The sequence below is a fragment of the Pseudonaja textilis genome, chromosome 12 (genome assembly GCF_049901715.1).
Source record: "Pseudonaja textilis isolate UNSWEBS1 chromosome 12, rPseTex1.2, whole genome shotgun sequence".
Taxonomy (NCBI): Eukaryota; Metazoa; Chordata; class Lepidosauria; order Squamata; family Elapidae; genus Pseudonaja; species Pseudonaja textilis.
In genome coordinates this window covers 8,383,169-8,399,792 of record NC_142001.1, presented here as the reverse complement: position 1 = coordinate 8,399,792, position 16,624 = coordinate 8,383,169, and the positions used below count along the sequence as shown (strand labels likewise).

The window sequence follows — 16,624 nt, the reverse complement described above, 5'->3', positions numbered from 1 at the left end:
GAGAATGACTTGCTACAGTTACTATCAGAGCGCACATCAAAGATTTTTATGGAGCAACAACATTAGGCAAATTAGGAATTGTAAATGATGAGGAAGGCAGCATTTATGAAGCATTGTATGATTACAGTGTTGGTAAAAATGTTTCAGAACCAACATTACTGCATGCAACACAGCTAAGGACAGCAACTGCCTTTAAGATGTTTGTTGGGGATCAAATCAAATGGGGGATTGGAGGCTAAAACATATGAAGAACAGTTGTAGGGATTGGGTATGTCTAGTTTTATGAACAGAAGGTCTGGGGTGACATGATAGCAGGGTTCCTTTTCTGTCTTCCGCACAGTAGTGGATTTTTAAGCTGTGCAGATGCAGATAGATAAACTCAACAAGACATCCATAACAAAGTACATTTGTTGGTTCATTTGCCTGTGTTTTGGGAGACTGTTAGGCAACTGAGGTGGTTCCATCTGCTCATTTCAAAGCAAATGCTGCTCATCCACGTAGGCCTTGATCTGTGTATCTGGGCTCTCTCCTCCCAACTCATTGAAGTTGAAGTTGAGGGAGACCGTGTTGGCTGCTGTTCCGGACTAGCAGGCTTGAAAGCCTGCAACTCTGATTGGCCCGCGAATAGCAGATCGTGGTTGGTCGCCACAGACTGATACGATTGGCTAGTAAACGGGCTGCCGTGATTGGCCCTGCCAAGAGCGGCAAACTCAAATCGCTTTCATTGACTGCCTAGCCGCAGCCAGCCCTATATGAGGGGCTGCTGCGGCTGGGATATTTCGCTCAGATCTGAAGTCACTAATAAAGAGCTGTTGTTGCTATCTGAGTCTTGCCTCCGTTTCTGAACCATCCTCCCAGATCTAACAGCTGCCTTCTGCCATGCTGTGGCCCGTGCTGTTTTCACTGTCGTCTCTCTTTGTTGTTCGAGTAACTCCACTTGGGGCTGAGCTTTCGCTATTGCTGCTTGTTGAGTGGCCTGAGCTTTGGCCATTTCTGCCTGTTGTTTAGCCATTTCTGCTTGTTGATTGGCCATTTCAGCTTTCTGCCGTATCATCTCTGTCGTAATACGTAAATCTGCCTCTGCTGCTGCAGCTTCAACTTGGGCTTCTACGGCTCGTTCGGTGTAACTTGTTGCTTTGGAGGCCTTAGATGCGCCACTACAATGGGAAGATGTTCTGGAAGGATGGTGAGAGCCGGCAGCAGAGAAATCTGACACAACCCAGAATATAATTTCCATATAATATTGGAAATTAGAAACAGTCCCCAAAAGTCACATTCCCCAATACAGGTAAATCAACATTACCTGGTATCATCAACCTCCACCTCCAGATCTCAGCAAGGTCAGCTTTCGTTCCCATGGGAAGGAGAACCACCTAGCCTAAACAACTCTCTCTATATTCACTCCTCCCACCTTAGGAATGTGGCAAACACAAAACCAGGGATTCAATTTTTTTTACTATCGGTCCTGTGGGCGTGCCTTGGTGGGCATGGCAGGGGACTACATGGCTACAGTCAGAGGCACCATTTGCCGGTTCTCTGAACTTCTCAAAATTTCTGCTACCAGTTCACCAAAACTGGTCAGAACCTGCTGAATACCACCTCTGCCTGAAACCCTTCCCCCCACAACCAGCAAAAAGAAAGAAAGAAAAGGAATATATAATAAGGCTAAAATAAAATGGTTACGGATATGCCAATTTTGGGCTTGACAATAAGATCATGCACACACAAAAAAACTCCACTGAAATCCAAGCTCATAATCCATCACCTTGCCTCATTAAAATGTACGTATGGCCAGATGATCCTCGAATTACAAACATTTGATTAGTGACCATTTACAACAGCATTTTAAAAAAGTGACATGACTGTTGCATCACAATGAACACATGGGGAAAATATGGATTCTGACATTAAGGACTATGGTTTTTATAAAAGAGCCTACAATATTTGACCAAATAATACTAGGAGTAGATGAAAAGTTGATACAGAAAATATACAATTTTAGTATGATAGTAAACAATGATACTATGGGCAAAAAACTTTGGATATACTGTAGATTTAGACGAATGGAAAAAGCTTTGGGAAAGAAATTGTAAGACAATGGCAACTATATATAAGGAAAATTTATATAAAATGTTTTATAGGTGGCCTTTACCACTGGCAAGATTCGCAAAGATGTTTAAAAGCATGTTTGCCAAATGTTGGAAATATGACCAGACACCAGGGATCTATTACCATATGTGGTAGACATGTGTAAAAGCAAAGAAATGTTGGACAAAAATACATACATAGTTGGAGAAAATGTTAAAGCAACATATAGATTATAAGCCAATAATATTTTTGCTTAGGCATACTACCTGAAAAGTATGATAAAGGGAACTTATACTTAATATTACATGTTTTGATAGCAACAAGAATTGTATTTGCACAGTACTGGAAAAATGAGGAAACACCCACAGAGGATGATGTAATTAAAAAAAACGTTAGATGGTGCAGAAATAGACAGACTGACAGTAAAAAGAAAAGAAAAAGAAGATACGGAGTATTTTCGAACATGCAGCTTGTTTTATAAATTGTTGGATAGTAGAGGTAGAAATTAGGAGTGGGAAAAATATTATTGTATATAAATAAATTGATCCAGACAATACACTGTTCACTAAAGTTCACTTAGGTATGTAATGTATATAAATAAACTGTTTAAAAAAATTGGACTCTTGGCAATTGCCATTTATTTATTTGTTTGTTTTGTTTGTTTATTTGAATTTGTCAAACAAAAACGAGAACAAGAATAAGAGAGTAAAAATACAATGACAGGGACGATAGGTATGTTAGTGCACTTAATGCACGCCCCCTCTACTAACCCCTTAAGTATGATGTAAGGTCCACGGAAGTCAATTTGTGACTGAAACTGTGAAAATGTGTAGCTGAGACAATCGAATCAGGTAGGGCAGGGGTCCTCAAACTTGGCAACCAAGATTTGTAAAGTCCACAAGTCTTAAAGTTGCCAAGTTTGGAGAATTCTGCAGTAGACTCCTTTGTCCATGTGTTTGGTGATACATTTTTGACCTTAAGAGTGATGTGTTATTAAGTGAGAGCAATTAATGAATGGAAAAACTTGCCTCCTTGAGTTTTGGGGTGCTCTATCACTGGAGATTTTGAAGAAAAGATTGGATATCCATTTGCTCAGAATTGCTTTTCTTGGGCAGGGGTTTAAGTCTTCCAAGCTTCCACCCAGGCCTATAAAGATTCTCTGATTCTAAATGTTGAGGTTAATCCTACATCTCCTTTTCTATCCATCCGTGATCACAGTTTTACACAAACACACACATACACGCAGAGAGAAATAGAGTTCTGAAATATAATTATTCATCTCTGTTTTCCTTGTGTTTTTTGTTCTTTCAGGGAACAACAGGATGACATTAGATGTCTACACAACGACTGCACGATTACTCAAGTAGACTTCTTGGGTCAGTCTTCCAGAACAGGGCCTTCACCATCATCAGTTTAATCCCAGCAAGTTCACAGGCCATCTGAACTTGAGCTGTTGGTATGAAAACTCTCACTGAAGAAGAATTCTTGATGCCTTGTTTTAAAGAATACCATGGCAATGGAATTACTTAAATTAGAATCAACAGGAAAATCCAATGCCAGCTAGTAATAATGACAGAACTGCATTAAACAAGCAGACAGCTATGTGATAATGTGTTCTTTAGAAAAGATGGCTAAACTTGGGGAGATTTCTTTAAAAACTGCTTCGACCAGTCAAATGCTAAAGTCAGGCCAAATATGAAGTCAGATTGTCCTTTTTTTTTTTTTTGTGCTAGCATATGATCATCAACATTAAATAGGAGAAGTTCTCGAGAATTTCACTAGTTCTGTTTGGAGGTTTTGGAGGTCAACTCTAAAACCTTCAGTCTTAGACCTAGACAACCCACGGGTCAAAGTTAAAAAGGAAGTTTATGATTCAGCATGACATGAATTTGAAGCTTGCACAACCTTTGTAAACAGGGGACGTTAAACCTAAACAGGGTTTGTAAGCGAAGACTTTCTCAGCTCAGGATAGCTCCCCTCTATCCCCCGTTCCTCCAGCTCCTTTAACAGTTGCACAAAGATGTCAAGAAAGCAATATTCTATTGAGCTAATGCAGGGGTGTCAACCTCAATTTCATTGAGGGCCGCATTAGAGTTGTGTTTGACCTCGAGGAGGTGAGCATGGCCACCTCGATGTGACTCGTGTCGGGGGTGCCTGTGGTGGCTTGAGCATTCTGCCAGCAAAAACAAACTCCTGAGCTCCATTTTTAGCTGGAATGGCCTCCCCAACCTTCTGCCAGCAAAAATGAAGGTTGGGAAGGCTGCAAACGGCCCTCACGAGCTCTGTTTTGGGCTGCAATGGCCTCCTGCAATGCTCTGCCAGCAAAAACAGAACTCGGGAGAGCTGCATACGGTACTTTGCTGTTTCCAGGGCAGCCCTGCAGGAGAGATCTAAACATCCTGCAGGCCAGATCCTGCAAATGGGTCTTGAGTTTGACACCCCTGAGCTAATGGATCTGCTGAGCAGCTACCATTTAGGTATCAAGATTTAAGTCAGAAGCCTTTGTTGGCTTCCTGTCACAGGTTGCTCACACCTGTGATCCAGTGGTAGGATTCAAAAAAAATTTTTTTTTACTACCGGTTCTGTGGGTGTGGCATGGCTTGGTGAACTTAAGCATGGTTTGGTGGGCGTGGCAGGGGAAGGATACTGCAAAATCCCCATTTCCTTCCCACCCCACTAACCTGCATTCCAGCTCTGTTCTCCTGTGCAGGGCAACCAAAGAAGACACAGCCGATCAGCTGGGACTCAATGGGAGGTGGAGAAGAGATGGGGTTGGCGGGGCCAGTCAGAGGTTGCATTTGCCAGTTCTCCAAACTACTCAAAAGTTCCGCTACTGGTTCTCCAGAACTGGTCAGAACCTGCTGAATATACCACCTCTGCTGTGATCCCTGAAAATAATCTGGTTTTTGACTTTGGCTTTGTTGACTCTCCCCCTTATATTGCTTTTCTACAAAATCACAACCCATACACCTACACAAACACACCCATCACTGCCCCATCTGCGTGACTCAAAGATACCTTCGAGCCTTCTTCCTTTCATCACCTCTCCTAGTCCACAGCCTCCCTGACTCTCCTCATTCAGAAGCAGAAAGAAGCAGGAAACAAGCAGAAAGATGGAGAGATGAATTGGGAGGGAAGAGAGGAGGCAGCGGGAAGCAATCTCCACCAATTACAGAACAATAATGGCATGAAATACTGATGGAGGAAAGAAAGTTGGCACCTGAATCCTGAATATTGTCCGGTCTAATTCTAAGCTAAAATGTGTCATCTCACTTCCCGAAAGTTTTCTTTCCCCTGTATCTGCAGAGGTAGAAAACTTTGAGGAAGTGAGATGACACATTTTAGCTTAGAATTAGTCCGGACATCCTGCTTGTTTGCAAAAATACTAGAAGAATATTTGAGCTGGAACAGAAGAGACTCTCAAGGTGTTCTTGTTTTATTTTTATTTTCCAACTTCCTCTTTGATAGGATGGCAAGGAAGAGAGATAAAATTTTGTATGCAAATGGGTACCTATGAAAGTGATCCTTGACTTACAGCCACAATTGGATCTGGAATTTCAGTTGTACCAAGAGCACTTAGATATACAGCTTCACGGTGCTTTACAGCCTTCTCTAAGCAGATTACAGAGTCAGCCTATTGCCCCCAACAATCTGGGTCCTCATTTTACCCTCCTTGGAAGGATGGAAGGTTGAGTCAACCTCGAGCTGCCAAATTGCAGGCAACCAGCAGTCAGCAGAAGTAGCCTGCAAGTACTGCACTCTAACCACTGTGCCACCACGGCACTTTATAAGTTGTGACAGTTATAAGTTAAGGCACTCCATGGGATGCTGCAACCAGATGCAAAATGTGAGCTGTTGCCAAGTTGGCCCCCCCCACCCCCCCAAATGGAGGGGCAGCAGCCCTAGATGTTATGATAGCTGGAAGTAATTTATGGGTTATAAAACACCCTTTCTGAAGCTGTTGTGCTTCTGAATGCTCATTAAATATCTGGGTTGTAAGTTGAGGGATACCTTCATACCTTCCTAGATAAAAGAGGAATATAAGCAATTAGAAAGCAGCCACTCAAACTGACAACTGTCCACCTAAGCAGTTCCAAATGAAATGGTTGTTTCCTTCTGGAAACTGCAACAAGAATATGGTACTTCAAGCCTAAATCGCTGGGAACCAGAAAGAAGTATCTGGGAGTGTGCTTTCCTATTTGTAACTGTCGTCTTCCTGGGATGTATTTGCCTCTGAGTGTGTGTGTAGGCTTGCAGGTATGTGTGGAGTCTGGTACGGTTGTATGCATGCCTGTTTGAGTATTTGAACGCATGTTAGGCAGCTCCTGATCCGTCCCTGCACAGAGCATAGAAGTTTAAAAGATTTTCTGTTGCTGTATTGGAGATGCTTTTGTTTTGTTTTTTTATAAAGCTGAAGGGTGTGATGTTTGTCCTTGAATCAATTTTGGCAATTTAATTTGGTAATCTTCCAGGAAGCACTTAGAAAAATGTAGTTAGGAGCACTTATTCTTTAACCACATCTCAAAACGGTAATTCTGGGTGGGGGGAGACGCTTTCCGGGACTCCAATTTACTGAAAAATATTTACTGCCTTTCTCTCTTGCTCTCTCTCGCTCTCCCTCCCTCCCTCTCTCTTCCTCCCTCCCTCTGTCTCTCGCTGTCTCTCTCCCTCCCCCTTCCTCCCTCTCTTCCTCCCTCCCTCTCTCTTCCTCCCCCTTGTCTCTCTCTCTCTCTCTCTTTCTTTCTTTCTTGAACAGGGTTGGAGACCTTTTGTCCAGTTATCAGCTCTGCCACATCTTTCTGGAGGACCTCATCTCAGTTCAGAAAGCAGAAATCTTCAGAAGGATGTGAGTAGAAACTGAATGGTTGTTTGGCTTGGAAAGAGTGTATGAAGTAAGAGGAATATTTGTAGCTCAGGGTTGAAATGAGGGGGTCCTTGGTGCTCTCTGAGCTTGGTGGTTTTCTTGCAGACGTTTCATTACCCAACTAGGCAACATCATCAGTGCACTTTGTATTGTGAAATGATGAAAGGATGATGAAACCTCTGCAGGAAAAACACCAAGCTCAGAAAAGCACCAAGGATCCCCTCATACAAGGGACTCTATGTCCCCAAATTTTGAACGGTGGCCCCATCTTCAACAGACTAGACCCGTGATGGCGAACCTATGGCACGCATGCCACAGGTGGCACAGAGAGCTATTTGTGTGGGTACGCAAGTCCCAGGCAAACTTGCATGCGTGCGCCTTCCAGCTGATTTTAGGCCTGTTTGAGGCTGCTTTTGCCCTCCTGGAGGCTTGAGGGAAGCCTCTAGAGCCATGGGAGGCCGAAAAACGGGCCATCCGGAAATACCAGAAGTGCCGAAACAGGCCCGTTTTCAGTCTCTCGAGGCTCTAGGAGGGCGAAAACGGCCTCCCCCGACTCCAGAGGCCCTCTAGAGGCTGAAAACGGGCACTTCCGGTATTTCTGGAAGCCTCCTTTTTCAGCCTCCCTGCGCAGCTTTCCCTCGAGCCTCCGGGAGGGCTAAAAATGGCCTCAAAAGGCTGTAAATTAGCTGGGAGGTGCGCGCATGCACAGTGCAGGTAAGGGGTGAGGCGGGGGTGTTGCACGCACACGCACGGGGGGGGCAGGGTGCATTGCATTGTGGTTTCTGGCACGCACACGCTTTTGGCACGCTACAACAAAACAGTTCGCCATCCCTGGACTATACCCTTGCCATCTATACGTGATTCGTGGTGTATTTGTCCGTGGCTAGCTCAATCCTTGGATTTAAATCAGTGCCTCCATCTGCGCTTCAGGTAGGTTTCCCCAACAGTCTTTTTATAAGTAACAAAGGGAAGCGTGGACCATCTGATATTTTGTTAAAGAAACAATGTTGGGTAACGTTTGGGTGCATGCTCCAGTTTCAAGACGTCACAGTCGGTGTGCTCTCTCTTCCAAATAGTTGAGATGAGACTATCTGTGTCCCATTAGGTGACCATGTCAGAGATGTTTCCTTACTTAAACGGAGAAACAGAATGGCCACAGGCGGGTGAAGACAAAAAAAACAGCGGGAGCAGGAGAGACTTCTGAGTTCCTGCTGGATTTCTCACTGAGTTTCCTTTTGGGAATCTGGCTGGGAACATCAGAAACCTCCCGTTCTTCCCTTCCCTTCATTCCCATCAGGCAGGCAAGTGGCTGCTTCTGGGTAAGAGAGGGAGCAAGGGATTGTGAGACTGGCTTGGAAACTGTCAGGGAACATTGAAATGAAGAGCAGCAGCGCAGGAGCAGCCAATGTCACCGAAGCAACCAAAATTGCCCCCAAATTTCTTTCCTTCTGGAGTCACGGTTCCCAGATTTCATAGGATAACAGAGTTGGAAGGGACCTTGGAGGTCATCTAGTCCAACCCCCTAGCTGGAGCCAGAGAGTCTATTCCAAATATTGGCCTCTGCCTAGGATCAAACTCACGGTCGCCTGATTGTGAGGCGAGAGCTCCACCTCTAGGCTTAGCCCATTTAAGATAGTTTGGTTCCAAAAGTGTTGCCCTTTGATATACTCCTGCCCAGTTAAGGGTCATGGCAGCAAGTTTTAATAGTATATAAATTTATGTAGTTTAGGGCCATGAATTGGCAATCAGTAATAGGATTTGAGAGAGTCTGAAATAGTAGATACACTTAACTGTGAAAGATATATCTTCAGTCAAGAGATATCTGAATAATCAAGTGTAGGGTTAATATTCCCATTTTTTTCTATGCAATACAGCTACTTGAAATGGTCTGGAAACTTATTCATTAAACTATTTGATTCCTTTCTAAGTAATATGGCAATTTAGGATGTATTCTTTGAGGTTTTCCAAAGCGAAGAATGCTTTTCCTTTTTTCTAGTGGGGCATTACGTTCTCAATTTCATCTGCATCTTAATACAGGATATTTGAAAGAAATAAAGATTTTATTATAAGCTGCACATTTAGGAGGGAAGGAAAGTGATGAACATTAGTTCATCTAGTGTGACATCGTCTACTCTACACCACCTCCTGGATTTTAACACAAATCTTTTTTGGCTTTAGCTGGAGATGACAAGGAAAGAGGCTGGATTTTCTTGCTACAAAATTTGGGCTTTGCCATTAACTTTTCATCAATCGATAGTGTTTCAGGTCATCTAACCATCACTTTTGAGATTCCAGGGGTACCCTTTCCATTATTTAAAAAAAAATATTAATATATAAATAAAAAGAAAGAGCAACATGTTCAAAATCCATATATACAGTGTGTTGCCTGGTTACTGGTTCGTCATAATCATAATAACAGTCTTCTCTAATGATAATTTTGTGATAACAGTGCTTTTCCCTCATAACATTGATACATATTGTTTAGTAAAACCAATCAAAATTAATCACAATTGATAAATTTCAATAAACAACCCTGATCGTGAGATTAATATTTCTCTTGTAATCTTCAAGTTTCTAACTCTTGTTTCTCTTATTTAACCAATGATAGAACAGATCCCATACCTCAAAATATTCAGTGCCTTCTTTAATTTCAAATGTTAATTTTTTCATTTCTGCACCATTTAATACTGCACCAGTTGCCTTTTCGCTGAGATCTGAACGTCACCAGTTCATTTAGCCTAATCCTTTTTAGCCAGGATTGCCCCCTTCTGGTTATCTCATTATATTGTCTTCAATAGAAATAAATTAAACACTAGACACAATGCAGAATGTAAGGCAGGAGTTGATACCTAGGGGAACTTCTAATTAAATAGTTGAATTCATTTATTTGGCAGATACGCGAATCAGGACAAAGTATTAACCCTTTAATGCTTGCTATTCCTCTACTGTTTTGACAAGCAGCCTTGATGGAAACTCTTCACGGGCTTTAGAACTTCTTTAGATTGTCTTTGGATGATAGTCTGAGCTCATTTCATCTCCAGTAATGGGCAAGTGATGCTACTGGTACTGTTTTCTTCTTCTTCTTCTTCTTCTTCTTCTTCTTCTTCTTCTTCTTCTTCTTCTTCTTCTTCTTCTTCTTCTTCTTCTTCTTCTTCTTCTTCTTCTTCTTCTTCTTCTTCTTCTTCTTCTTCTTCTTCTTCTTCTTCTTCTTCTTCTTCTTCTTTAAATAAACTTTATTAGTCTTTGGTATATTTTAAAAATAAAACAAAAAATAAATATCGTGACATTAACAGTTTTGTCCATTTCTATTTTTGTGCATATTTACAAATATATACAATTTTGTGTGAATATATGCATTTAATCTATAGGTTGCTTATCTTTAATTTCTTCTTTTTCTATCTGTCTAAATTCAATCCAATTATAGCATTTTCCCCAAATTCTACAGTATTCAGACTCCTCTTTCTCTTGTACCATTAAGGTCAATTTGTCCATTTCAGCACGTTATTATTTTTTGAATAATCAGTTCATCCGATGGTATACAGTTGTGCTTCCAGCATTGAGCGAAAGCTATTCTAGCAGCCTTTAAGATGTGTAATACAATATATTTTATATTTCTTCCATGTTTCTTTTTGAATATCCCTAACAGAAATAGTTTTGGGTCCAATTGTACTTGTTCCTTAAGAATTTTTTGCAGCCATTGTTTAATTTTAAGCCAATATTTCTGAGCTTCTGAACAGGACCACCGTATTTCCTTCTATCTTCTGGGTTTGTTTTTTTCTTCTTACAGACAATCCTTGACATATAACCATAATGGAGTCTGCCCATTATGGTTGTATATGGTAATGGCCGTAAATTGGGTCAGTCATGTGACAGTCCAATTTTTTTATGACCTTTTTTTTGTAGCAGTTGCTAAGTGAGCAATGTGGACGTTAAGTGAATGCCACAGTTATTAAGCAAACCCATTGTTCACTGGGTGGCACAGTTTGGCTAAAAACCAGAAGTAACTAAAACTGTCACAAAACACAATCACGTGACTGTGAGTTACTGCAAACTGGGCTGAAGAATTTCATCAGAACTTCTGGGTCATAGTTCCCTTTTTTCCAAGTAGATTGTAACTTCCAATGGTTGCTAAGCCACTGGTCGCAATTCACGGATAAACCTGCACTCTGCATCTTCCCTGGCTGCCTTGATAATTTACCTTGGGACTGCCTCACGAAGAGCCAGGGAGGCTGCAGATAACCGGGGAAAGTTAGACAATTGCATGAATCCATCAACCACCTTGTCACTAAGGTAAGGTCAGGAACACATATCACAAGAGCTTCACTGATTTATTTATTTTTTTGTCTACTTGGAACATAAAAACCCTCCCTTTTTACAACCCTATAGTCCCTATTCCAGATAGAGTTGGGATGACTGGTTAGAGCTGAGCATTTACTGGCTGGATGCTCTTCCTGACGTCATATGGAGTTTGCACTGGTTTTTTTTTTTTTTGTTTCTTTGCACCCTAGAAGAGAAACATATTTGAACTTCGAACATAATATCAAGGACTAATTCTCCTTCATTAAGAAATTTTTGGAATATCACTTTTTTTTTGTACATGACTGTCCACAAAAAAACCAGATCCACATGTGAATAGCAATAGCATTTAGACTTATATATTGCTTCAAAGTGCTTTACAGTCCTCTCTAAAAAATGTTTACAGAATCAGCATATTGCCGCCCACAAGCTGGGCCCTCATTCTACCAACCTCTGAAGGATGGAAGGCTGAGTCAACCTTGAGCCGGTCAGGATCAAACCTCTGGAAGTGAGTTGTCCTGCAATACTGCATGCTAAACACTGCATCACCATGAAGGTTCAATTAAACTGAATCGATCTTCTCAACTAACGGTTAGCACCTTCTTGGAATCTAAATGCTATTGCTATTCACATGTGGGTCAACAGCACTCAAGTGGGATTGGGCCAGTGGTGGGATTCAATTTTTTTTTACTACCGGTTCTGTGGGCGTGGCTTGGTGGGCATGGATTGGCTTGGTGGGCGTGGCTTGGTGGGTGTGGTACAGGAAGGATACTGCAAAATCCCCATTCCCTCCCTACCCCATTTTCCAGCTCCGTTCTCCTGTGCGGGGCAACCAAAGAAGACCCAGCCAATCAGCTGGGATTTGGGAGGCAGAGAATAGATGGGGGCACAGCCATTCAGAGGGGGTATTTGCCAGTTCTCCAAACTACTCAAAATTTCCACTACCAGTTCTCCAGAACTGGTCAGAACCTGCTGAAGACCACCTCTGGGTTAGACTTAATTCACTTGTGGCTACATAAGGATTCTAGGCTAATCTCTCTTTTCACGCCTCCCCCAGGTTCTGCCATTCGTTCTCCCAATACTTTAAGAAGAAGTCGGTTTTTTGACCTTCTTGTTTGGTAGCATTCTGAGTTTCTTATATCTTCTCTCTCTCTCTCCCCCCCCCCTTTTTTTTGGCTCTCTAGGAGTTGAGTGTGATTCTATGGCTTCTTCTGAAAACACAATGAAAAACATGTCATGCAATGATACCATTGACGAGTTTCGGAGTCAGGTGTACCCCGTGACATACTCCATCATCTCAATCCTGGGGTTTGTGGGAAATGGCTTCGTGTTGTGTGTCCTCATAAGGACATACCAGGAGAAGACAGCTTTCCAGATATACATGTTCAACCTTGCCATTGCAGACCTTCTCTTTGTATGTACTCTCCCCCTGCGAGTGGTCTATTACCACTACAAAGGCAACTGGTTCTTTGGTGACTTTTTGTGCCGGATCAGCTCCTACGCCATGTATGTCAACTTGTACTGTAGCATCCTGTTCATGACAGCGATGAGCTTCTTCCGTTGCATTGCCATTGTTTTCCCCATCTGGAATATCCAATTTATCTCCCGGAAGAGAGCCATCATGGTCTGCGTTGGCATTTGGTTCTTTGTAACCCTGACTACCACCCCATTTTTGCAGAAAAATGGCCAGTTATCTGATGAAAATATAACCAAATGCTTTGAGCCTCCAAAGAGCAAAGATGTGAAGAAGGTGATGGTTCTCCACTACATTTCGTTGTTCATCGGTTTTATCTTTCCTTTCATCACCATCACCATCTGTTACGCCATGATCCTAAACAAGCTCCTGAAGAATTCCATGCATAAGAAAGAAGGCACTCGTCGAAAGGCCATCTGGATGATTGTGATTGTGACCGTCGTCTTTCTCGTGAGCTTCACCCCGTATCACGTCCAGCGTACGGTTCACCTCCACTTGATGAAAGACAAGACTTCCTGTGAGAAGAGCCTCTACATGCAGAAATCCGTGGTGATAACCTACTCCCTTGCAGCCTTCAACTGTTGCTTCAACCCACTTCTTTATTACTTTTCCGGAGGTAATTTCCGTAGGCGACTTTCCACTTTCCAAAGGGGCTCTATTTCCAGTTCTCATCACCGAAAGATGTCCTCAAAGATGGAGGAAGCCATGAATGGAAACGGGGTGGAACACAAAACATGCATTTTGGAAGCGGCAGGAACTCCCTCCAAACAGATGCCAATCTGAGACGCCGATTATTGTGCATCAGTGGCTTACATCTAGCTTTTCAACATGGTGCCCAGAGAAGCAAGTTTGTGCATATATATAGACATTCGCTTGGCCACAACCAGATTCTCTGCTTCAACTGTGATTCCAAATAAGCCTCTGGAACCTGAATGAAACTTAAAAGCTATTTTAAGACATAAAAACGATGATGAAATCAATCCAATCCTTTGCTTGGAACTGCGCCCGTTTGCTCAGACAAAAGGCAGTGATAAGCAGGGGAATAAGCCAAGAGAAGGGACTAAGTAGCAGGTAGATTTGAAGCTGATGCCTTGTAATAGCCAGTTTGGTCTAGTGGTTAAGGCACCAGGCTAGAAAGTGGGAGGTCATGAGTTCAAATCCCATCTCGGCTATGAAAATCAGCTGGGCCAATCACCAGATGGTGAATTCCAGTCCTACCTTGAGCATGAAAGGTAGCTGGGTGACTTTGGGCCAGTCCCTCTCTGCCTCACCTCACCCCATAGGGTTTGTTATTGTGGGGAACATAGGAGAAAGAATGTGTGTTGGACATGTTCGCATCTTGAGTTATTTGTAAAAATAATAAAGGTAATATATCATATATAGAACTGATTATATCTCCTAATAGCTACTTTGCAAATAGACACTTTTCCCCACCAAAAGACATTTTGCAATCAGATTTTCAAGATACCCAAAGGATCCAATGACTTCCCCAAACCTTGGGGATTTCTACTCCAGACCAGACAAGTTGATTTCATAATAGCGCTTTGCTTTGTCCAAGACTGTTTGTGCTTGAACACCTCTCTACATGCCAAGCTTACAAAAAACAAATCTCTTCAGTCATTCTACCCAAACACAGAATTGCAAGTTGGATATATTTGGTTGCATTAGTATGGCTTTATAAATCCTAAGTAAGGCCACACCTGAAACATCGCATCCAGTTTTGGTCGTCACATTGTAAAAAAGAGATTGAGACTTTGGAACAAGTGCAGGGAAGAGCAGCTAAGGTGTTTTAGCCTGGAGACTAAAGCAGGAATTTGGATATTCTAGTCTAGAGAAAAGAAAGACTGGGGATGACATGATAGCAATAGTCCAGTATTTGAGGGGCTGCCCCAAAGAAGGGTGGAGAGCAACTTTCCAAAGCACCTGAAAGCAGGACAAGAAACAATGGATGGAAACTAATCAAAGAGAGAACCAATCTGGAATTAAGGAGAAACTTTCTAAGAGTGAGAACAATTGACCAGAGGAATGGCTTGTCTTCTGAAGTTTTGCTTCATCGCTGGGGATTTTTAAGAAGAAACTGGACAGCCACTTGTCTTAGATGGTATAGGGTCTCCTGCAGGGGGCTGGACTCTTAAGCAGGGGGCTGGACTAGAAGACCTCCAAGGCCCCTTCCAGCTCTAGTCAGAATTGAATTGATGTTTGATGTGATGTTATGGCTACCTACCCTTGTTATGATATTTTCAACTCCAAAAGTACCTGACTATTCCCTGATATATGAATTGCAGAGGGGGAAAAAGCCATATTTTCCTAGCCTGGGAATCTTCTGATGAGTTGGACTTTTTAAAGTTCTGGAATCCTTTGTGCTGGTTAGAGATTCTAGTAATTTTTGGTATAATATGTCGGGGAAAATGCTGAATAGGGAAAAAAATTAAGGTTCGTCAAGGCTCCACACTGATACCGTAGTTAAAAGAAAATGACGTGGGTTTTTTTTTCCCCTTTTGTAAAGAACTGTTGTTGAATGGGGAATATTTGGCTGAGTCATCTTGAGAACATCCTCTTTAGATAAATGGGTCGCATTTTTTCTTTTATCCTAAATGCAAGCTTTTCTTTTTCTGACGTGGAAAAGGAAACTGAGCTTCTTATTTTAAACTGGGAGATGCAATTTGGTATTAAAGGAAGAGGCAATTATGGCAGAGAGCTAAAAATATAAACCAAAAAAAAAAAAAAAAGGGAGATGTGGGACAGGGAGATTTTGGAGAAAGAAAGAAGGAGAATCTATTATGAAATGCTGTCTTTTATTTTAGTCTTCAGGTAAAAACCGAAACAAAACTGTTGTTCATCTTTCGGGAAGAGTAGAAAAGAGGGAAAGGTATTTTTTTTTTTAAAAAAAGCTATGTAATAGTAAATGAATGTTAAATTTTGGAGGGCAATCTAATTCCAGTTTTAAGGACTAAACAGGTGGGAAGAGCAAATCAATTCCCAGGAGAGGGGAGGAATATTTTTTGATGGGAAACTTGAGGTTTCTAATACAGGTAGTGACCAGTGATGGGATTCAAAAAATTTTTACTACCAGTTTTGTGGATGTGGCTTGGTGGGCATGGCTTAGTGGGCATGGCTTGGTGGGCGTGGCAGGGGAAGGATACTGCAAAATCCCATTCCCTCCCCACCCCACTAACCTGCTTTCCAGCTCCATTCTCCTGTGCAGGGCAACCAAAGAAGACCCAGCTGATCAGCTGGGACTCAGTGGGAGGCAGAGAATAGATTGTGGGGGAAGCAGTCAGAGGTGGTATTTGCCAGTTCTCCGAACAACTCAAAATTTCCGCTATCGGTTCTCCAGAACCAGTCAGAACCTGCTGAATACCACCTCTGAGGTACCCCTTGACTTATAACAGTTATAACAGTTCCATTTAGTGACTGTTCAAAGTTACAACAGCACTGAAAAAAGTGACTTCTGACCATTTTTCACACAAATGGCCGTTGCAACACCCCCAGGGTCATGTGATCATGATTCAGAAGCTTGGCAACTGATTCATATTTATGACGGTTGCTGCATCCTTGGGTCATGTGATCTCGTTTTGTGACCTTCTGGTGAGCGAAGTCAATGGGGAAGCCAGATTCACTTAGTAACCATGATACTAACTTAACAGCTGAGTGATTTACTTAACCGTTGTGGCAAGAAAGATGGTAAATACGGGCAAAATTCGCTTCACAAATGTTTCGCTTAGCAACAGAAAAGTTGGGCTCAACTGTGGTCGTAAGTCAAGGACTGCCTGTATTGGCGAGCCACATCTAGCTAACATGGGCCATGATTTATAGCAACAATAATTGTAGTCCAGTAAAGAGAATGGTAAGAAGAATGGGCCTCTCTTCTTCCATGCAGAAATAGCTCTGTATATTGGAGA

At 42.1% G+C, this 16,624-nt stretch overlaps 1 protein-coding gene across 4 annotated transcripts in view; it reads left to right on the top strand.

The window, feature by feature from the left end:
- Nucleotides 1-15,602, top strand: part of CYSLTR1 (cysteinyl leukotriene receptor 1) — a 33,375-nt gene extending 17,773 nt beyond the window's left edge. Inside the window, exons 2-5 of one of the 4 annotated variants that reach the window (XM_087940941.1) lie at nucleotides 3,400-3,544; nucleotides 6,845-6,934; nucleotides 11,655-11,756; nucleotides 12,433-15,602. In XM_087940941.1, coding sequence (XP_087797067.1) covers nucleotides 12,450-13,505 — 1,056 coding nt within the window. In that variant the 5' untranslated portion in view covers nucleotides 3,400-3,544; nucleotides 6,845-6,934; nucleotides 11,655-11,756; nucleotides 12,433-12,449 and the 3' untranslated portion in view covers nucleotides 13,506-15,602. Of the gene's footprint in view, nucleotides 1-3,399; nucleotides 3,545-6,844; nucleotides 6,935-11,654; nucleotides 11,840-12,432 lie in introns of all 4 variants that reach the window. The other 3 variants (XM_087940940.1, XM_087940942.1, XM_026703039.2) reach the window with 3 other exon arrangements.
- The last annotated feature ends 1,022 nt before the right edge of the window (nucleotides 15,603-16,624 follow it).